This window comes from Heloderma suspectum, chromosome 5 (assembly GCF_057233095.1).
Source record: "Heloderma suspectum isolate Gila_16-S chromosome 5, 16-S_ref, whole genome shotgun sequence".
Lineage (NCBI taxonomy): Eukaryota > Metazoa > Chordata > Lepidosauria > Squamata > Helodermatidae > Heloderma > Heloderma suspectum.
Genome location: NC_139462.1, coordinates 161,862,713 through 161,885,247, shown reverse-complemented (window position 1 = coordinate 161,885,247; position 22,535 = coordinate 161,862,713). Strand labels below are relative to the sequence as shown.

Genomic DNA, 22,535 nt, shown 5'->3' with positions numbered 1-22,535 from the left:
CCCCTGTCCCTCTCCCGGCAGAGGTCATCCTACAGGGTGACCAAGTCAGTTTCCGTTCCAAAACCAGGCCTGAAGCTCAATTGAAATGGATCTAGATAATCCGTTTAATTCAACAGTGCCTGGAGCTGTCCTACAACCACCCGCTCAAGCACCTTGCCCAGGAAGGGGATGTTGGCCACTGGCCTATAATTGTTAACATCCTCTGGGTCCAGGTTAGGCTTTTTCAGGAGTGGTCTAATTACCGCCTCTTTTTTCAGGAGTGGTTTAATTACCGCCTCTAATTACCAGGCACCACTCCTCTCTCAAGGAGGAATTTACAACCTCCTGGACCCAGCCAGACATCCCCTCCTTGTTTGATTTAATAAGCCATGAAGGGCAAGGGTCAAGCACACAAGTGGTCGATCGGACTTGGCCAAGCACATTGTCCGCATCCTCAGGCCTCAGTAACTGAAACTCATCCAATAAAACTGGACCAGACGGTGCTCTGAACGCCTCTACCAATGGAACTGCATTAATGGTGGTGTCCAATTCATGACGAATCTGAGCAACTTTATCTTCAAAGTGCCATGCAGACTCGTCACAGCGTGCTACCGAGGGTTCCACCGTCTCTCTCCCTGGCCCAGAATGTAACAGGCCGCGAACCACTCGGAAAATCTCCGCTGGACGACACTGAGAAGATGCAAAGCTGGTGGAAAAGAACTGTCTCTTTGCCACCCACACCGCCACAGAGTAGGCTCGATAGTGAACTCTTACCTGTGTTCGGTCAGACTCAGCACGAGTTTTCCTCCACCTACATTCTAGCCGTCTCCCCTCTTGCTTTATTGCCCTCAGCTCAGGTGTATACCAAGGAGCTGGCCAGGCTCTGCTCAGAGGGAGAGGGCGCTTGGGCACTATCGTGTCAACTGCCCGAGTCATCTCTGCATTCCACAGAGCAACCTGGGCTTTGACAGGAGCACCAGCCATACCAGCAGGAAAAAGCCCCAGAGCCCTCTGGAATCCATCAGAATCCATTAATCTCCGGGGGCGGACCATTTTAATAGGTCCCCCACCCTTGCAGAGGGGGAAGGCTGCCAGGAGTCTAAACCTCAGCAGGAAGTGATCTGACCATGACAAAGGGACAGATGTTAATTTCTCCACTTTCAGATCACCATCCTCCTGCCCAGTTGAGAGAACCAGATCAAGCGTGTGTCCTTTTATATGCGTTGGGCCAATGACATGTTGGGACAGCCCCATGGTTGTCAAGGCGGCCATGAAGTCCTGAGCCGCCCCGGATACAGTGGCCTCAGCATGGAAGTTGAGATCCCCCAGGACCATCATCCTAGGGGTCCTCAACACCAAGTCCAAGACCACCTCCGTCAGCTCAGGCTGGGAGTCTGATGGGCAGCGGGGTGGGCGGTACACCAACAGAATCCCTAATCTGTCCGGGTACCCAATACAAGGTACAGACACTCAAGATCTGCACTCGAATGAGCAGGAAGCCTGGAGAGGGAGATTGAATTCCTATAGACCATGGCAACCCCCCCTCCCCGACCCTCAAGTCGGTGTTGGTGCTGCACCGAGTACCCAGGAGGGCACAGCTGGGAGAGAGTGACCCCTCCCAGTTCCCCCACCCAGGTCTCAGTAATACATACCAGGTCAGCCCCCTCATCCACAATCAAATCATGGATGAGGGAGATTTTATTTTGGGCCGACCTGGCATTCAGCAGCAGCACCACCAGACCCAAGGGCAGACTGGTAAGGCTGCCAGGAACCATCAGGTTGGGGGAAGAACCAGAAGAGGGGACAGCTGTAAGGTGTCTAGCCCCTCTTTTCCTCAGCTGGCCTGTTAATCCCCCAATGCCATACCTCCCCCTGCCCGTGACCACAGTTATAGTGGCACCTCCCTGACCCCCTGAGTCTAAAATGAGTAAACTATGTTTACTGCAAACCAAAAGTGAAAAACACGGTTTGAACTGGGTTTCTAGTTTTGTGTGGAGGTGAACTGTGGTTTGTGGTAACCATAGTTTGCCTGATTTGGACGTCACTGCAATCTATAGTTACAATAAACCAGGAAATGAGGGATGGAATTGGCGAAAACAAGCAAGAGAGGGAGAAGGAAGAGGAAGCGTGTGAGCCCAAAGCCTGTTCATGATGTCCAAACCATGGTTTGGCTGTGACATCTGAACTGGGCCAGTGTGACCAGCAGAATGTAGCTTTTCAGAAAATGGTAAGAAGCACTAAATTCTTAACAGGCAATTTGTTCAGGCAGCTTACGCCAACTGAAGTCACGGTTTATATTGTCCTGGAAAAATTAAGGAAAATACCCAGTTTAAGGATATTTCTATTTTAAAAATTTCTTTAACTTATATTATTTAACTTACTTAACTAATTTGTATGCTGAAGATATTTGCCATTTTTGTCCATTTTCTTAAAATACTTACATCACATTTTCTTCCCATTTTGCTCATTTTGAAATGTGGTGACCAGGGCTTGCATTTATGAAATTTTAGATATATTACAATGGGAGCAAATCATTGGGACAACCTGACCCTATTATGACCTCCACCTTATTACGTGGTGGAAGTCACAATACAGTCAGGTTGTCCCATGGTTGCTTTACATGATATCCCATGATGCCGTTACAATTAGGTGAAACTAGGCTGGGGTGTTTAGACAATTTACTGTTTCATACTTAAGAAGCTGCTTTTATACTGAGTCAGACCATTGGTTCATCTAGCTCAGTATTGTCTACACGGACAGGCTGCAGCTCTCCAGGGTTTTAGGCAGGAGTCTTTCTCAGCACTTCCTAGAGATGCTGAAGATTGAACCTGGGACACCTTATATGAAAAGCATGTGCTGTACCCACTGAACTATGGCCCTTCCCTCTTGTATTTATGTATTGCATTTACATCCTGCCTTTCCTCCAGGGAGGCCAGGGTGGGGTACATGTTTCTCCTCTCCGTTTTATACTCACATCAACCCTGTGAAGTAGGTTAGGCTGAGAGTCTGAGTAGGGACTAGAACTTGGATCTACTGAGTCCCAGTCTAACACTGTAACCACTGCACCATACTGGCTCTCTTGAGGTATCCTCCAGGACGCCTATAGTTTTGGAAACAAGATAGGTGGGAAAGTGGGGTGGATGAGAGTGCATGAAGGACCGTTTGTATTTTTGCCCCTAGATGCTGATCCTGGAGATGGGAAGATTGTGTTCAGGAAACCTCCGAAGCGGTTGTCAGAAGAGAAGTATTCTGGTTTGACAGCCACATCAAGTAAGAAGAAAAAAGAGACCAAGAGAAATTCTCCAACCTCCCAAAATACAATGAAGCAAGTGAAAAATAGCAGCTTGCTTTCATTTGATGAAGAAGACAGTGATGATTAGGAGCAATTGACATGTATGTACAGTTTTACTTAGAGGCAAGAAAACTGAGTACATCATGGAAGCAGAGACACAGGGCCTGACTCTTATTTCTAAGTCTTTTTAAAAATCCACATCTATAGTTATGAAAGGAGATATTTGAACAACAATTTATCAAAAATAAATTCCTTACAGTTATAATTTTAATATCCTATATAATTACCACAGTGCATTAAAACTTCACAAATGCACACATATGTGTTTTCAAGCAGATTTATCTGCCATCCATTTTCTTCTTTTCATTTCCCCAAGAACTTCATTACCAAAACATGGCATCCTTATGTACATTTTTGCCCAGTTATACCTGGTTACCCTCACATAGGAGTGTAAGGTCTTCCTGCTGTGTACTAAAAATGTAAAATGTTGCTCTGACAAAGCTTTCTGTTGTATCTCAAAGGAATGGAAGAATTGCTGGGATTCTGATCACACTGAGTATATTGATTTCAAAAGAGAAATCCAGCCGCAGAGTGTCCTTTGGTGGAAAAATGTTTGGGAGTTCAGTGTGTTCTGTAACCAAGAATGGATTGTGTGTTGCTACAAAACATGTAGCAGGATTAACAATGTAAAGCTTCATCAAGGAGCTGATCTGAAGTTGCTGTGTGCAACAGCTGTTTTCAGTATAGCTGATATTTTAATGCCACGATTAAATGACTGTGAAATTATTTTCTGTTTATTTCAGTTTTCATCCTCTGTTCCTCAGAAAATTAAAATGATTTTCTCAGTCCTAAGCTTTCCCCTCATATTATTAAAAATGGTTATCCTTTAATCTAGAACATAACAGAGGCCCCAAACATACGGATGTTGAAGCTCCCCCCCCCCCATGAATGGATTATTCAGTCTAACACTGGGCCCTAAGAAAGGATATCCTATTTCTAAAGCATTCAAGACAGATGCTGATCTACTCAGCTCTCTCCCTTTTGAGGGGTGGAGGGCTGTCCCAATTCTTTCTTGTATGGTCTAACGTCATCTCTGATAGCTTTGTGCACAAACTGTGGTTTTGCCATTATAACTCACTAAGGACATTGTGAACTACTCAACACGAACAAGATCAATGAGATCCCCCATGTAGAGAGGAAACACAGGCTCTTCCTCAACTTATTTCACTATTCCAAAGTGGTATAGATTTAACATCAGCCAGTTATAGACCCAGAATGCTTCCTGATGGAGGAATCCTAGCGCCAGCAGTCAGAAGGCATTGTGCAGCTATTCTAACTTTTTCTTAACAGATTTTCCGCAGTAAGGAAAAACATGGAAGAAGTAGTGGGAAAACACAGGAGGGTTACGAATGGAAGACAACGGGCGGGTTTGCATGTCACACTGAGCCACCCTGAGAATAAGCCATGGTGGGTTGCTTGTTACTCCCAACAGACGAATGGGTGCTCCACAGCTTGCCATGGCTTGTTTCCCCCTCAGTCCTCCTGCTCACTCCTGACACATATCCCAGGTGCCTTTGTGGCAGAAATCCTCATTCCCTACATCAGCACTCTTTCTTCAGTTGGTCTGCTGGTGTTATCAGCTCACGAGGGAAACTCGCCCCTCCCCCATATCAGATGGCCAAATGCATTATTTTTTACTTTATTTTTTTATTTGGGGTCTTGTGCAGGAGCGCAAGATTTTGTCTGCTATTTAGCCCAGCATACAAATATCTGCCTGTTGTCAATATCTTTGTCAATTTCAACCTCAAGTTTGGCACTTTTTTTTTTTATTTAAAGGCTGCTTTATGTACTATCAAAATAATTACACCCACCACAAAAGCTTCTGCAGCCGCCAGCCACTTTCAGCTCTCCCGCCGCGCCCCACTTTTGTGCTTGTCACTTCCCTCTGCTGGTCTCCATTGTTAGCTGTCAGATATACATATGGGTTATAGAGCAGTGATACATATTGGTAAAGATATGCACATTTCAAAGTAGAGTAGGGAGTGTGGCAGATTGGTAAATATATGCAAATTTCAAGGTGGAGCAAGGAGTGAGGCAGATTGGTAAATATATTAAAGGCAGAGCAGTAAAGGTGGAGGGGGAAATTATGCAAATTTCATTGCAGCGGACTTTCAGATGTGCACACTTGCACAAGACCGATTTTTTTAAAGGTGAACATTTTCGGGGCACTGGTGTCCTTGATTTTTAGGAGCACGGGGCTGAGGGCACTGACGATGGCAGTAGGACTAGTGAGAGTGTGAGGAGCAGCAGGGGTTTTCACCACTCTGACTGGGGAGCTCTCTAGTCGTTCCTGAGAACCCATGATGAAGTCACCCTGCCAGGTTCAGACATCATGACAAGCCACCCTGAACAACCCAACAAGCCATGGGTAATCACGCTGGCTTGTTAATGGAAAACAACCCATGATGAAACAAACTGCTCCAGGTTTGGACATCACAAGAAACTACCCTGAACAACCAATAGTGACAACCCACTGTGGCTTATCACGTCAGGCGAACCAGGTCAACATCTGACCCCCCCCCCATAAAATTCTGTTGAGTGAGGCAGAGTGATGGCACGATAGAAGCCTTGTCTAGAAGCACCCCTATAGTCACTTAGGGAGCAATCCTATTTGGATTGACAGTCACCTCCGAGCCCGGGGGTGACTGCTTATCCAGTGCAGGGTGGGAGGAGTGGTGAGGAGCAGATCTCCTCCTTGCTCCCCGTGCTCGGCTTTCATGGCTAGACCACCGATTTTGGCTGTCTAGCTTTGGGACCTTGGAGCACAGGAAGCAGCTGGACGACACATAGGATGTGTCATACTGGCATTTCTGACCACCCCGCCCCTGGGAATGCCCCGTTTTTGCCACTCTGTGCCGCTCTTAGGAGTGTGGGACTGATCTGCGCTGCCTATGAGGCGGCGTGGGAGGGGATGGGGGTCGGGTTTCTGGGAACCGACCTATCCTATGGCCACCTAGCTTCTGACTGGTGGCCATAGGACTGAGCCCTTAGTAGGCTTATCCTGAAGAGAACATTCAGAAAGATATCTATCATGGAGGTCTTCCAATTACTAAATGAACATTCGGGATTTGTGGCATTGGATCTCAAGGATACGTATTTGAATGTATTCATTATCACATATCACACCAAGTTTCTAGATTCACAAGGATGGAGATGCAGAATGATCATCATCAGTGCCTGACTAGCCATAACCACTGTGGTACATCAAACCTCTGCAACTGTTGAATGGCTGAAAGGAGCAACTGCCTCTGCTACTCATCTTAATATCCTGAGACTACAGCAAACCATAACATCACCATGTGCAAATCCTACACCTGACAGTATGATACATCCTTGCACAGATTCCTCAGTGGATTAGAGCACAGGGAGGAGGAAATCAGTGGCCAAACAGCCTCCATGAGGACCTTCTTTGGATAGAAGTAGTGACCAGTTCCTCGGTAGTTTGTGAACTAGCCAGTAACCCCATCTTGTTGCAAACTATTATTTATTTATTTTGAAGTTTTATACCCCCTTTCAAGCAAATGATTCTCAAGGTAGCTTACAAGCAACTGGCAATAATACAAAAGACTCCAGACTCACACATACACATACACCCCTGGCTAATGGATGGGGACACAGCATGCTTCCTTTTGGTTCTGCTGTCTGACGGCAACTGGAGTGGAGTGTTCCTTCTGGCAAGGAGAGGGAAGCGAGGTCCCTGCAGTTGCTGCTCCACTGGCATATGGATGGAGCCAGGCTGGTCTTCCCCTTGCCGCGATCTTCCTGGGAGGCACGGGGTGCAAACTCCCAGTATCCCTTAGTCTGGTGATAAAGACTGGTGATAAAGGCCACAGTGTGCTCACTTTCTGCTCTCCAGTTATAGGTCAACTGGTGGTTGGGGCCAAGTTTTCCTTCTGGCAGGGAGGGAGAAGCAAATTCCCTGCAGCTGCTCCTTCTCTAGCCAATAGATGGGGCCAGGTTGGTCTTCCCCTTCCCCATGATGTTCTTCCTGGGAGGCAGGGGTTGCAATCTTCCCGAAACACTGCTTCTCCAAGCCACCACGATCACAGAAATGGCTAACATGTGATCATGTAGAGAAAGACATTCTGCTTGTGTGTGTGAACTGCCCTTGGATTTATAAGACAACTTATAAAGCACACACAGCTGCAATCCATCCAATGTGAATCTCCCTTTTCACAGAGCGGGAGGGAAGTAGTACTGGAGGGCAGCTGATGGAGCAGCTTTTTTGGCCCAGGTGGAAGCTTTGGCCTACATGGTGAGAAACCAAGGGGGAAGGGGTGTGAAGAGATGGAAGAAAGGTGTGATGGTGGAATATCTCCAAAAAGAGGGAAGAACCTGAGAATAGAGGAGTTCTATCAGAGGGTTAACAGTTTCCAGCTGGAGTAAGGCTTAAGCCAGGAGTTGAATGAAATAAGTCTGTGAAGTGGGATGAGGGAAATGCTGGTGTTTGACATCCATGGGTATGGCTACCTGGGGCTCAACGGGTGAGCACAACATAGGAGAGAGTTTTTGTGCAATGGCGGACATCTGTTTGTTGAAATCTGTTTAAAAGGAAGACTGATGTGCATGTTAAAAGAAAAAGCGAATGGCAATTCTGCATTTCTGACTGTAGCAAATACTGCTTATGCTGATCGCCCTAGCATACTGCATAGCTGTTTGCCTGCTTAACAAATGAATAAATGTACTCCCTGAGGGACTGGAAGTGTGCCAGACATTCTCTGGACTCCCTTTTCTACGCAAAAATGCTCCTCGTGCATTTTCCCCACACAGTTGGCAAAGTAGTTCACATTAACCGAAAGGTAATTCGGGCACCATGTTTATCAAGGTGGTGAATGATACCCAAAAGATCAAAAGGAATTAAATTAACCTTGAAAGCAAGGAGTTGCGAGGGTGGGAGTGGGGGAGGGAAGGAAACCATCAAGCTGATTCTGCCTAGTCAGAAAAACTTGTCAGGAGCATAGTAAGCAATTGTCCTTAAACTTGTTCCTTTGGAGAACGCTACTATGGTTCTGTGAACAGGGCGTGCTGCCCATTCGCTGAGTGCTTTCTCGACTCATCAGTCCCATGTACTTTTTGCCCTTAGCGCCTTTGTTAGTAGCTCTGTGGCTTTCCTCCAGTCTCATAGCACTAAGTAACATATCACAGGCATGAAAGTACTTGGAGTGGGGGCAAACCTCTGAATTAGCTCTGAAGCCCCTTCACCCCATTTCTCCTCCCCTGAGCCCTAAGAATGGGTTGAGCTGGACATATAATTAAATATCATGGCTAGCAACCAGCCTGTCAGGGATGAGTCCAAGCCCTGTGAGATGTCTGACAGCTGCGATTCTGAATCAGAGATGGAGCTACCGTAGATCAGAGCCTGGGGGAGGAACTTTCCCCAGAGCCCCAAGGTACTGGGAGAGATTCCTCTCAAGGCCTTGACAGACAGATGGCCCAGGCCAAGTTGCTGCCACCTCCTTCCACTGTGACAACTCAAGTTTCCAAGGAGGAGAAGGAAGAGGGGTGTGACTTGAGAGATGCTAGGGAGCGTGCAAGGCAAAGTTGGAAAAGTTAGGAATGGGGCTCAGGCGCTCTGCCAGGATAGCCATTCTTAGAAGCCAACGTAGGAAAGAGCTGCCCAAGGGAGGGGTGTCACTGCAAGGCAAATTTGGCTGTGAGGTTCACGGGCAAACAGTTGGCAACTTCATTACCCTCCGGTTCGTCTTCTCCATTTGGAGATTGCAGATTATTTATTTATTTATTAAATTTATTAATCGCCCATCTGACTGGTCACCCAGCCACTCTGGGCGATGTACAACCCACCATAAAACAATTTAAAACAATAAAATTTTACCATAATTTTTTTTTTAAATACCCTAACCCACCCCAAATGCCTGCCTGAACAACCACGTTTTTAATGCATGATGGAAGCTCATTAAAGAGGGGGCATGACGGAGTTCCCTAGGGGGGGAGTTCCACAGAGTGGGGGCCACCACAGAGAAGGCCCTCTCCCTTGTCCCCACCAGTCTAGCTGTCCTGGCTGATGGGACAGAGAGAAGGCCATCTGAGGCTAATCTTGTTAAGCGGCCTGTCTGGTGTTGCTGGAGGCGCTCCTTAAGATAGGCTGGGCCGGAACCATATAGGGTTTTAAAGGTCAAAACCAACACCTTGAATTTGGCCCGGAAAACAACTGGTAACCAGTACAACTCCTTCAGCACTGGAGTGATGTGATCTCGCCGGCGGCTGCCTTTAATCAGGCGAGCCGCTGCGTTCTTTACCAGCTGCAGCTTCCGAACCGTCTTCAAGGGTAACCCCACATAGAGCGCATTACAGTAGTCTAAACGAGAGGAGACCAGGGCATGTACTACTGATGGGAGCAGATGGTCGGGAAGGAAGGGGCGCAGCCGCCGTATCAGATGGAGTTGATACAGCGCTGTCCGGCTCACAGCTGACACCTGAGCCTCCATGGACAGCTGGGAGTCCAAAATGACCCCCAGGCTGCGGACCTGGTCTTTCAAGGGTAGCCGTACCCCATTCAACACCAGGTCAACATCCCCCAGCCTGGAGATTAGTTGTCCAGAGCATGGGACAGTCTGAGAGCTTCCTTGAATCTGCATTTGTAGAAAGGCTAGTCGTTAGCAAAATAAAGTTGTAATAGCCTGAAGCTTTGATTCTCTGTGGTGTTGATTGCGAAGGGGGAGGACGATCTATTTGTGACATGGCTCTACCATTAGGCAGAGTGGGGCAGCTCCTCAGGTGGCAGATATTGAGGAGTGGTGAGGCATTGGGAGGACAGAGCTGAATGTGCCACACAGCAGGCTCTGCACCCCCTAAGCTTGCCTGCTGCCTTCATGGCCAGTGCTGAAGGAAGATTCAGCTGCCAGTCTGTATGTGGAAGTGGAGGAAGCCATCGTGTCCTTTGCCTCAGGTAGCAAAATGTAAAGAGCCCTATAAAGTTTTTAATTGGGTCCTGGGATTTCTTATTCTTGATTGTTAAAATGGTGTGTGTGTGATGTTAATTTTTAAATATTTCATACAATATTGCATTTTTCAGGTTTTTAATCTTTGTAAACTGCCCAGAGAGCTTTGGCTGTTGGGCAGTATAGAAATGTAATGTAATGAATGAATGAATACCCAGGATAAATAGCACTTTTGTCTGAAGAAGAGCGATGGAAATCAAAGAACAAAACTTCAGGGATTCCTGAACAGGCTTCTTGGGCAACCCTATTCCAAAACCAAATGCAAACGTGCCTCTCCAAGCTAAAGACAAAACAAAAAAAGCCAGAAGGCTAGATACTGAGAAACTGTTTCTTCGAGTTGTTGCTTGCAGTATTCCTGTTCAGGGTTCCTGACAGACTGAGGGCCCCAGATGATGCTCCTTGTCTTCCAGTCAGAGTAGATCACTCCTAGGGATGTTGCCAGCGTCCGACACGGGGGTGGAGTTCAATGGACTCCAGCCCACTCGGCCTGCTGGACTGGGGCCCACAGACCCCGCTGGCCGGCCAGCCATCCCTGCTCGCCACTGGATGGCCCAGCAGCAACCATGCGGCTGCCCAGTCCCTTTGCAAGCTGCCATTTTGCATAAAAATGGCAGCTCATTATTCTGCGTAAAAGGCCTTTTATGGAAATAGTGGCTGTAAAGCTGCCTTCTATGCAAATTTAAAGGCATGAATGGACCATCCCTAATCACTCCGTCCATCCCTAATCAATCCCAGAATACCATTACGCACCTGTGAGGTGGTGGTGGGTCTGAATAGGGTGGCCACTTATGCATCACCGAAGAAGAGGAAACATGTCACCTCAAAAGAGGACACTGATTTGCATGTTCTAATTTACATGTAGAGATGCAAATGTGGAAATCATCGCTGTAATTTAAATAGAAATACAATATATCTCATCATAATGGGGAAGACTGTAGCTAGGTGACCCAGCTACTGCTCAGCCTGCTTTGCAGGTACTAAATGTTGGTGGGAAGTTTCAAGCCCCCTCTCTGCTCTCTCTTCTTAAAGATTCTTTGACTCATGGCTTCTGCCCCTGTGGCCACCATTTGCATGCAGCGTGGGTTGGTCTGTGGTCTGAACCCAGCATGGGTCACGGTGGGGGTGGCTTTGTACCTACCCTTTAACCCATGATGTGCACTAGAGGTTGCAAAGTGGATATGAAGCCACCTCTGCTGTGCCGCACGCCGGGTTTGGACAACACACCAGCCCATGCTGCATCACAGAGGATTATGGAAATGGCAGCCACACGCACGGGTGTGGGAGGAGAAGCCACAACAGCTTCTTCCCCCTTCACATCCTCTGACAGTGCTTTGAATAAAGGACTGTATCTACTGTACTAACATAAATTTTACATCAGCCTTGCCCCAGATGTGTTGGAGTGCATCGCAGCCATCATCCCCAGCCAGCATCATCATCGGCTGTGCTGGCTGGGGATGATGGGAGTGGTAGTCAACACATCTGGATGACACCAGGTTGGGGAAGGCTGGTTTGCATGAACTACAAGCACCCCTCTGCCTCACCAGTTCTACATGAATTGCCCAATCCTGTCATAGACTTTAACTGAAAGGACAGAAGGTCTGATCTTGGAATAGACCAAATAGTTCTTGGGGACCTGGTCCCCAAGCATCATGGAAAATGGGGTTCATTATTACAGCTATTTTACTATAATATAGCATTAGAGTATAATATAGAATTAAAAGTATTTTAACTGCCTTTTTAAACGGAAGTAATAAATATTTCTCTAATCAACTGTGATGAGTACATGGTTCACCAGGGTTGGCCCTACCATTAGGCAGAGTGAGGCGGCTGCCTCAAGCAGCAGATGTTGAGGGAAAGGAAGCTGTGGTGAACTGTTGGAGGACAGAGCAGTATGAGCCACATTACCTGCCCTGTGCCACCTAAGCAAAGCTGTTTCCCTTAGGTGCAGTGGAAGAAGATGCCTCATCGCATGTTTTGAAGTAAGGTTCAACTGTCAGTCTGGTCATCTTCTGTACAGAGAATGGGAGGGGTGCCATTTTGGCTTCAGGCAGCAACATGTCTCAGGCTGGCCCTGCTGTCCAGTGCATGGTCTTGTCTTTTGAAGACACAGAATGGATGATAGACGATGATCCCCAAATGATGCACCCTGTGCATACCAATAGTGCCTTGAGCACAAAACACCAGTATGGTGCTGTGATTTCAGTGCTGAAATAGAATGTTTAATGAAAAACATGCTATACCGAAAGGGTCTCTTTTAATGGATAATCCTGTTATGATTTGCAGTGAACCAGTGTTGGCAGTTGTTTCGGTTGATTATTTCTCTTGTGTCACAGTGTATTAACAAAGTAATGCTTCACTCAGCTACGTGGGGACAATTTCACTCTCAAGGACACGAGGCATGCCTTTGGCACAGCACAAGAGATGATAATGCAGTCTCACTGAGTATTTTGAAATGGAGCCAGTTAATAAGTTGGGTGCTGATCATGTTACTTGCTCCCCCTCCTTTTAATTTCTCTGGCAGAAATGTATAGGCTTCATTGATTTTACACACACACACACACACACACACACACCCTGAATGCAACATACAGTGAAAAGAATGCGAGTTATACTTGCAGCACTGTTGGCGCATTCCCAATCCTAGAGCAAAGTAACCTATTTCCAAAATTCATGCTATGGAGTTCCTCACACATTTTCTAGACCTCATGGAAGTAATCACAGCTGAGAGGGCTTAATTTACTACTGATGCTGCCTATAGCAAGACTGTTATTAACACTTTTAATTTCAGAGTAGATTCCCCCCACCCCGTGGTTGTAGTGGAAATTAAGTATTTTAGGGGCCAATTCAGATATTTGTAAATTGGTCTAGGTAACCTAGAGACCCAGCCATGTGGGTGGAATTATGTGGTTTTTTGGGTGTGGTGTGGCGGGGAGCAAATACAACAGTAACAACCCCCCCCCAAGCGGGGGGAACCACAAAAGCGAGAAAAAGAAAGGAAAGGAAGAACATATCATAAAACATACGCATACAAAATAAACATTGACATAAACATTCACCCTTAATAAAAAGAAAAGAAAAACCGTAGAAAAGAAGGATTTAATGTTTCCATTTCAAATATGTACGTTAATACAAGCAGGCCATGTATCTCTAAGCATCCATACGAAATTGACAGCTGTAGGAGATTGAGGGAGGAAGTGGCAGCGAGCCAAGCCTGCATGGCTGCATCAAGGCAGAGAGGAAGAGGGAGAGAGCGAGAAGAAGCCAGAGCAAGGATGAGAAGGAAATGGAAGAAGGGGATAAGCAAGCTGAATGATCACATGCGTGGAGGAAAAGAGAGCAAGTGAAGATGAGAGATTTTGCCTATCCTTGACACAGATATAGGGAGGCCGAGAAGGATCCTTGGTGGCAAGGTGAATCCACAAGGCAGGGCGAGTAGGCATCCTCAGGCCACGGCAGAGTTTATAACAGTATTACAGGATGCGGAGGTGCAACAATGGGCACTAAGCAAGGGGCTTCTAGGACTGACTTCGGCAGAGGGTCTGCCTGGCGGGCTGCTCTCAGAAAATGCATCTCATCCAGGGGTTCCAAAAAAAGGTATAACCTTGTCAATCCTAAACTAGGCATGTCTGCTGAAAGAGGCATTCCAGGGTAACAAAAGGGGTGGAGATGCTACTTTCTGAAAAGGGGTTGGTTGACAATTGATGGATGTTTCAGGTGGTAGGTAGAATAGTGCAGGTTTTTGAGTGGGCTTCAGCAAGATACCCCCAATGGGCCCCCTTCATCCACCCATGGGTAGAAGGTGAGTCTGTCATTGTCTTGCTCCTCATCCTCTTTCTCATCATTGCTACCAATTGCTTGCTTGACAGGCAGTGAGCAAGTAGGCAGTGGCATCTCCTGCTCCTCCTCACCATCACCACCATTGTATGGGCCAGAGCGAGAGGCAGGTGAACAAGAAGGTTGCAGTGATGACGAGGAGGAGCAAATCCAGGAGGCTCTCATCAGTGGGTCTTTGCTGGGATGTAGGCTCTAAGCAGGAGCCCAACCATGCCTACCCTCGATGCTGGCCTTGAGGTAGAAGGTCACAAAAGAACACAGAGCGCGTGGTATGAGCAGCAGGTTGTTGTCCCGACTAAATTAAGGTACGGGGAAGTTTGTCTTGCTTTGTTCAAGAGTTTCATAGCCTGGGGCATACAGGGGCTAGGACACTCTCTTTTCAATGTCAGTAGAGGGTAGCAGCCAGTTCTGATTGTCTAGCATCCTTGTCTAGGATCGCCAGTCCCCATCGGTTTGGCACCTACAGACAAGATGGAAATGGTGGGACAAAAGGGGAGTGCTCTGGTAACAAAGAGCGTGGTGGCATAATTAAACGCTATCATGCTAACAGAAATCAATGCTGGAAAACTGTAGTTCACTTAAGATATTTATTTATTTATTTATTTATTTATTTATTTATTTATTTATACTATTTACAAACGGCTTTTCTACCCAGTAGGGCCCTCAAAGCAATGCACAATTAAAAACAATACAAGAATACAATAACATCACAACAGCAGAACTGAAGGAGAAATGAAAACTGCCCAGAGAACAACATGAAAATCCATCAAAGGCCCTACAAAACACTGCAGTTTTTGCTGCCTGCCGCAAACTTGGTAAGGATGGAGCCCTTGGGGAGGAACTTCTAAAGTTTGGGTGCTGCTGCAGAAAAGGCCCTGTCTTGTGTACCCACCAACCTAGCCTCTTTTGGTAGTGGGACAAACAACAGGGCCTCTGATGAAGATCGCCAGTTAAGGGCAAGCTTATATGGGAGGCTGATATGGGAGGAGGTGGTCTTTCAGATATCCTGGCCCCAAGCTGTTTAGGCTTTTTAGGTCAAAATAAGCACCTTGAATTGGGCTCAGAAGCAAATCGGAAGCCAGTGTAGCTGGTTTGTGACCTGTGCTATATGGTCTATAATGCATACAACCATCCAGCCACCACATTTTGCACTAGCTGTAGTTTCTGAATACTTTTCAAGGGTAGCCCCACATACAGTGCATTACAGTAGTCTAAATGACAGGTAATTAAAGCATGGATCACTGTGGCCAGGTCCACCAGAACTACCTTCTGGGAATGTTCTGCCAAATAGGCCAGAACCATGGGGAAACCACCACGTTTTGAGGCATAGCCTCCTCAATATGGTTTATAAGATAAAGTGCTAAGAAAGACAAAAAAAATGAAACAGAATTAACTAAAATAGCCACATAAAGCATTTAAAATAACAACAACAATTAAAATTTCAGTTTTATAGAGCAGCATCCATTAATTTGAAATGGACCATCTGTACTGGAACATTTAGGTTCTGGATATTCCAGCCCGGATGTTCCATTTCAAATTAATTTAAGGCCCATTTAGGTCTTTAAGGCCCATTCAGAAATAGTCAGGGATGGAGCCATAGACACTGATCAAATGTTATTTTCTCCACTTGGCTGTGTTACTTTCTCCATGTGGCAATGTGCCTAGGAACATTTGGCTTTGCATGGAACTCTTTACGAATGTATTAATTGGCCCTATGAATAGTGCCATTTTTAACCATAAACATCACTGATGCTATGCCATTCACATTTATTATATTTGACCAAGTATGTGAAGAAGCCTGTAGGGAGCAGGAACAATGAATTCATTTACCAACTGTTGGAGCCTACAGGTCAGAGATCAGTTTGAAAGTTACTTTGCTTTTCGTAAGAGGATACTGTGGGAGAACAAGGGGGTACACCAGGGGTGGGGGACCTGTGGCCTTCCAGATGCCGTTAAGCTACAACTCCCATAATCCTTGACCACTGGCCATGCTGGCTGGGGCTGATGGGAGTTGGAATCTTACAACATCTTGAGGGCCACAGGTTACCCACCCCTGGGCTACAAGAATGCTGTGTCTTATGGGTATGTTTTCATGTTAATATCTAATGGTGATTTTACATTCCACCCCTAGGTAAGTGTTCATATACCATTTCTGTCCAAGATCTCTTACTCTGAAGAGTTGGTAATCCTAGACCAGACAACAACAAAATTGCATGGATGTATTATTGAAATGATTATACTGGATTCTCCCATTCCCACTAGCTCTTGCTACACTCCAGAGGAATTTGTTATTAGGGTTAGGTGCACAGATTTTTAGGGGTTCATCAGAGTTTAGAGGTTCAGTTGGTACAGAATTCAGATCTGGATTTCCTTTGCAAAATCTACACATTTTGTTAAATGATATTTAAGCAAACAGCAAGAATTGCGCTGTACATACCAGAACAACATAAGGTAAGATTTTTGGCTTCATATATTTGAAACTCCAACTGTCTTACTTTAGGCAACCAGTATTGGCTACATACCCCTTCATGGATCACTGCCTTGTTGTAGCGAAGGGGCTTGCGTAACTCAGTGAAGCCATTAAGCTATGCCGTGCAGGGCCACCCAAGACGGACAGGTCATGGCAGAGAGTTTTGACAAAATGTGGCCCACTGGAGAAGGAAATGGCAACCCACTCCAGTATTCTTGCCAAGAAAACCTCATGGAACGTATCACAAAGCTAAAAGATATGACGCTGGAAGATGAGCCCCTCAGGACGGAAGGTGTCCAATATACTACTGAGAAAGAGCAGAGGGTATTTCCAAGTAGCGCCAGAAAGAGTGAAGCGGCTGGGCCAAAGCTGAAAGGACACTCAGCTGTGGATGTGTCTGGTGGTGAAAAGAAAATCCGATGCTGTAAAGAACAATATTGTTTAGGAACCTGGAATGTCAGATCAATGAATCAAGGTAAGCTGGAGGTGGTCAAACATGAGATGGCAAGATTGAACATCGACATCTTGGGAATCAGTGAACTAAAATGGACAAGCATGGGCAAATTTAATTCAGGTGAACATCGTATCTACTATTGTGGGCAAGAATCCCTTAGAAAAAAATGGAGTAGCACTCATAGTCAACAAAAGGGTGGGAAAAGCAGTACTGGGGTACAATCTCAAAAACGATAGAATGATCTCAGTACGAATCCAAGGCAAATCATTCAACATCACAGTAATTCAAGTCTATGCCCCAACCACTGAGGCCGAAGAAGCTGAGGTTGATTGGTTCTAAGAAGACCTACAACACCTTCTAGAACTAACACCAAAAAAAGATGTCCTCTTCATCATAGGGGATTGGAATGCTAAAGTAGGAAGTCAAGAAATCACTGGGATAACAGGCAAGCATGGCCTTGGTGTACAAAATGAAGCAGGACAAAGGCTAATAGAGTTTTGCCAAGAGAACACGCTGATCATAGCAGACACTCTTTTCCAACAGCACAAGAGGCGACTCTACACATGGAAATCACCAGATGGTCAATATCGAAATCAGATTGATTATGTCCTTTGCAGCCAACGATAGAGAAGCTCTATACAGTCAGTAAAAACAAGACCTGGAGCTGACTGTGGCTCAGATCATGAGCTGCTTCTTGCAAAATTTCAGCTTAAATTGAAGAACGTCGGGAAAACCACTAAACCATTCAGGTATGACCTAAATCATATCCCTTATGAATATACAGTGGAGGTGAGGAATAGATTTAAGGGATTAGACCTGATAGACACAGTGCCTGAGAAACTATGGACAGAGGTCCGTAACATTGTTCAGGAGGCAGCAACTCAATCCATCCCAAAGAAAAAGAAATGCAAGAAAGCAAAGTGGCTGTCTGATGAGGCTTTACAAGTAGCTGAGGAAAGAAGGGAAGCGAAAAGCAAGGGAGAAAGGGGAAGATATTTCCAACTGAATGCAGAGTTCCAGAGAATAGCAAGGAGAGACAAGAAGGCCTTCTTAAATGAACAATGCAAAGAAATCGAGAATGGGAAAGACTAGAGATCTCTTCAAGAAAATCGGAGATCTCAAGGGAACGTTTTGTGCAAAGACGGGCATGATAAAGGACAAAGAAGGCAGGGACCTAACAGAAGCAGATGAGATGAAGAAGAGGTGGAAAGAATACACAGAAGAACTTTACAGGACAGATCTTAATGTCCCTGATAGCCATGAGAGCGCGGTCACTGAACTTGAGCCGGACATCCTAGAAAGTGAAGTCAAGTGGGCCTTAGGAAGCATTACTAACAACAAAGCTAGCGGAGATGACAGTATTCCAGCTGAGCTATTTAAAATCCTAACAGATGATGCTGTTAAAGTGCTGCACTCAATATGCCAACAAATTTGGAACACTCAACAGTGGCCACAAGACTGGAAAAGGTCAGTTTACATTCCAATTCCAAAGAAGGGCAACGCCAAAGAGTGTTCAAACTACCGTACAATTACGCTCATTTCACATGCCAGCAAGGTGATGCTCAAAATCCTACAAGCTAGGCTTCAGCAGTATGCGAACCGAGAACTACCGGAAGTACAAGCTGGGTTTCGAAGAGGCAGAGGAACTAGAGATCAAATCGCCAACTTTCGCTGGATCATGGAGAAAGGAAGAGAATTACAGAAAAATGTCTATTTCTGCTACATTGACTACGCTAAAGCCTTTGATTGTGTGGATCACAACAAACTCTGGCAAATTCTGAAAGAGATGGGGGTACCAGACCACCTTACCTGTCTCCTGAGAAACCTGTATGAGGATCAAGAAGCAACAGTAAGAACCAGACATGGAACAACTGATTGGTTCAAAATTGTGAAAGGAGTACGACAAGGCTGTATATTGTCACCCTGCTTATTTAATTTATATGCAGAGTACATCATGAGAAACGCCGGGTTGGATGAATCACAGGTCAGATTTAAGATTGCTGGGAGAATTATCAACAACCTCAGATATGCAGATGGTACCACCCTAATGGCAGAAAGTGAAGAGGATCTAAAGAGCCTCTTGTTGAGGGTGAAAGAGGAGAGTGCAAAAGCTGGTTTGAAACTCAACATTAAAAAAACTAAGATCATGGCATCTGGCTCCATCCCTTCCTGGCATATGGAAGGGGAAGAAATGGAAGCAGTGACAGATTTTATTTTCTTGGGCTCCAAGATCACCGCAGATGGTGACTGTAGCCATGAAATTCAAAGACGCTTGCTCCTGGGGAGGAAAGCTATGGTAAACCTAGACAGCATAGTAAGAAGCAGAGACATCACCTTGCCGACAAAGGTCCATCTAATCAAAGCTATGGTTTTCCCAGTAGTAATGTATGGCTGTGAGAGCTGGACTATAAGGAAGGCTGAGCACCGAAGAATCGATGCTTTCAAACTGTGGTGCTGGAGAAGACTCTTACGAGTCCCCTGGGCTGCAAGGAGGTCAAATCAGTCAATCTTAAAGGAAATCAACCCTGAGTGCTCATTGGAAGGACAGATGCTGAAACTGAAGCTCAAATATTTTGGCCACCTAATGCAAAGAGAAAACTCTCTGGAAAAGACCCTGATGCTGGGAAAGACTGAAGGCAAAAGGAGAAGGGGAAGGCAGAGGATGAGATGGCTAGATAGCATCACTGATGCAATGAATATGGACTTGAGCACGCTCCGGGAGAGAGCGCAGGACAGGAAGGCCTGGCGTGCTATGGTCCATGGGGTCACGAAGAGTCGGACACGACTGAACGACTGAACAACAAAATTGGCTACATAATGTAGCACATGCAGTAGGATGCAAGAATTGTAGGGCTGACTTTTCCCCCTAAGCTGATTTCTTTCATTTTCATGAAGTCAGAGTAAATAAAATCAAGGTGAATTGCATGACTCTGAATTAAATGACAGTAGATTTAGTTATGGAAAATTAAACTAATCTAAATTGGAAATACAGCTCTCAAGAGGTTGCAGTCAGGATTAGGATATGTGTGAAAGGCTGAGATGTGCACAACACACAGTCCCTAGACCGAACTATTTACTCTGGGCTGCCACCCCATTATGAAAATGCCGTATATTACCCACATCCCAACCCAGGAGATCAGGACTGACGGAGGCACAGCTTGCTAGCAGATTATGATACATCATTAAATCATAACAAGCTCTAGAGTAACATAACATCATAATAAGCAACAAGAAAGACTTCATGATCTTCCAGCCCTCTCTGTGATTATTTTCTGAAGGCTTTTCTGAGCTCCCACCACACATCCTAATCTGCAGCGTAATGACCTAAGAGGTAGTGTCAGTTCCATGGCAGCCATACCATTGGTCCATTGTTCGTTAGAGAGCAGTCATATGACGCAGCTCCCTAGCAACATTCTCCCCTCCTGCAAAGGGAAAACGATATTTAGATTTGGATCCGTGAAAGCCATATTCTGATCACCTATATTCTATAATGCAGCCTTCCCCAACTTGGCGGTCTCCAAATATGCTGGACTGCAACTCCCATAATTCCCAGCCAGCACAGCCATTGGCTGGGAATTGCAGTCCAACACATCTGGAGGATGCCAAGTTGGGGAAGGCTACTATAATGAGTAGTACATCAATATATCATTGTAAAAACTCCACAGAGACCATAGGATCTGTGCATAAGCTCACTTTTTAGTCTTGGCATCACACTAGGGAGTATTTCTTTAGACTCTAGTTTAGAGTAAAAATAAACACAAAAGTACCTAATAGAAAACAGTGAGGGAAATGTTTAACAGAAGGCTAGAGAGAAAGTTAACATAGGTAGAAAAACCATAGATCCTGCCTGATGGCTATTTATGAATATTACAAGGGAGGCACAGATGGTGTATGCCTATCAGAGCCAAGAAAAGTGATGTAAAAGAAGCAGGGCTGTATTATATAGACACATGGAGAAATGTAGGCTGAAAGTGCATAACTGAGAAGAGCCTGGTTGTATATGGAAACATAAACTGGTGTATAGATTGGTGGCTGCTTTGCTTGTGTAGTATTCTACGTCATGGGATAATGACTGAACCAGAGCACAAGACCCACATAGTATCCTTGGACCTGAGGTTAGGAGGTTGATCCAGTAAAGCAGCAGTGTTGAACCTCTTTCAGCCAAATTCCATTTCGGAGCATCTCTCAGGAACTGCATTCCAGTGGCAGGTGGGACCAAACACAAAAGAGGAGGGGCCAAAAGTACCAGAATATTTTAGCTTACAGCTCTTCCTGCCAGTAGCTAAGGCTTAGGAGAGGCATCTCAACCCTTTAGAATGGTGGAAAACTGCACAAAAGTTGGGAAACCACCAAACAATTGGTGGTTGAGAAAAAGGGGGTGGGGCCAAGGGAAGGGAGCATGGCCATCTGTGGAACCCTGGAGGGCTGGATTGGGACCAGTGGAGGCTGGTGTCTCTGATGTCGGTGGAGCGGATTCATCACCCCACTGATATTGGAGACACCAGCTTCCACTGATTGGGACCCCAGGGAGGCCAGATTTGAGCAGCCCCCCCCCCCCCAGCCTGAGATTTCATGCCCTTGCTGTAGGGCAACCTTCCCCCAACCTGATGCCCCCCAGATGTTTTGGACTTCAATTCCCATCAGCCCCAGCCAATAATCAGGAATGCTTGTAATTGTAGTCCAAAACATCTGGAGGGCACCAGGTTGGGGGAGGATCCTGTAGGGATTAGTTAAGCCTGCCCTTTTGTAATGGTCCTGGCACCAAGAAAGCAATTATCCATCTCCTGATTTCCCCCAAATGCAGGCTGATGGAAATACTGAGCTGAGAGAAACACATCACACAATTGACTTCACCTCTTCAGTGGAGTTCATCTCGTACCTTGAGATATGAGATTTTATTCAATTGACAACTGATCACTGCAGAACCAGTAACATCTTGGGATCTGTTGTTCCAGTAAACACTGGCCAGGAAGACTCTGTAAATGTAAATAAATAGGAAGGGAATTTGTTCTATTTTATGCTCTCTAATAAAATCAAAGCAAAGATTTACTCAGCTGCCAGCTATCTCATGATGTCTTCCCTGACATGCCAACCATCTATAATGAAGAATTTAAACATAATCATAATAATGCCAATTTTATATTGTAAGTCCTACATCAAATTTATGGAGTCATATGAAAAACATAAATCACTTTCACATTTTTAGTAAGTAACTGAAGACAGATGATCTGTAGGTGGCAAGCCAGGATGCTTAAATTGTTTATCCAGTACACAGTCCAACAATCACTTCAAAAATTCAAGTTAGAGGATCAGCCTCATGTGTTTGTGGTATGCTGGGTGGCTGACAAGAACTGTTACCTGTTCCTGCAGGTAAAGGTAACAGGGGGAAACCTCTGTTGTTTTGATTAAAGGAATCTCAGCTCTGGGGTGCTACAGAAGCTGATGTGTGTGAAAATATCTTAAGAGCACTCAAAATTAGCACAGATT

At 45.6% G+C, this 22,535-nt stretch overlaps 1 protein-coding gene across 1 annotated transcript in view; it reads left to right on the top strand.

Annotated features, from left to right (window-relative positions):
• The window catches only part of KIAA1143 (KIAA1143 ortholog), a 31,074-nt gene extending 26,952 nt beyond the window's left edge, over positions 1-4,122 (top strand). The window contains exon 3 of the mRNA XM_084858099.1: positions 3,160-4,122. Within this exon, the coding sequence (XP_084714225.1) occupies positions 3,160-3,359 (200 nt within the window). The 3' untranslated portion in view covers positions 3,360-4,122. The remainder of the gene's footprint in view (positions 1-3,159) is intronic.
• Positions 4,123-22,535: the final 18,413 nt, after the last annotated feature.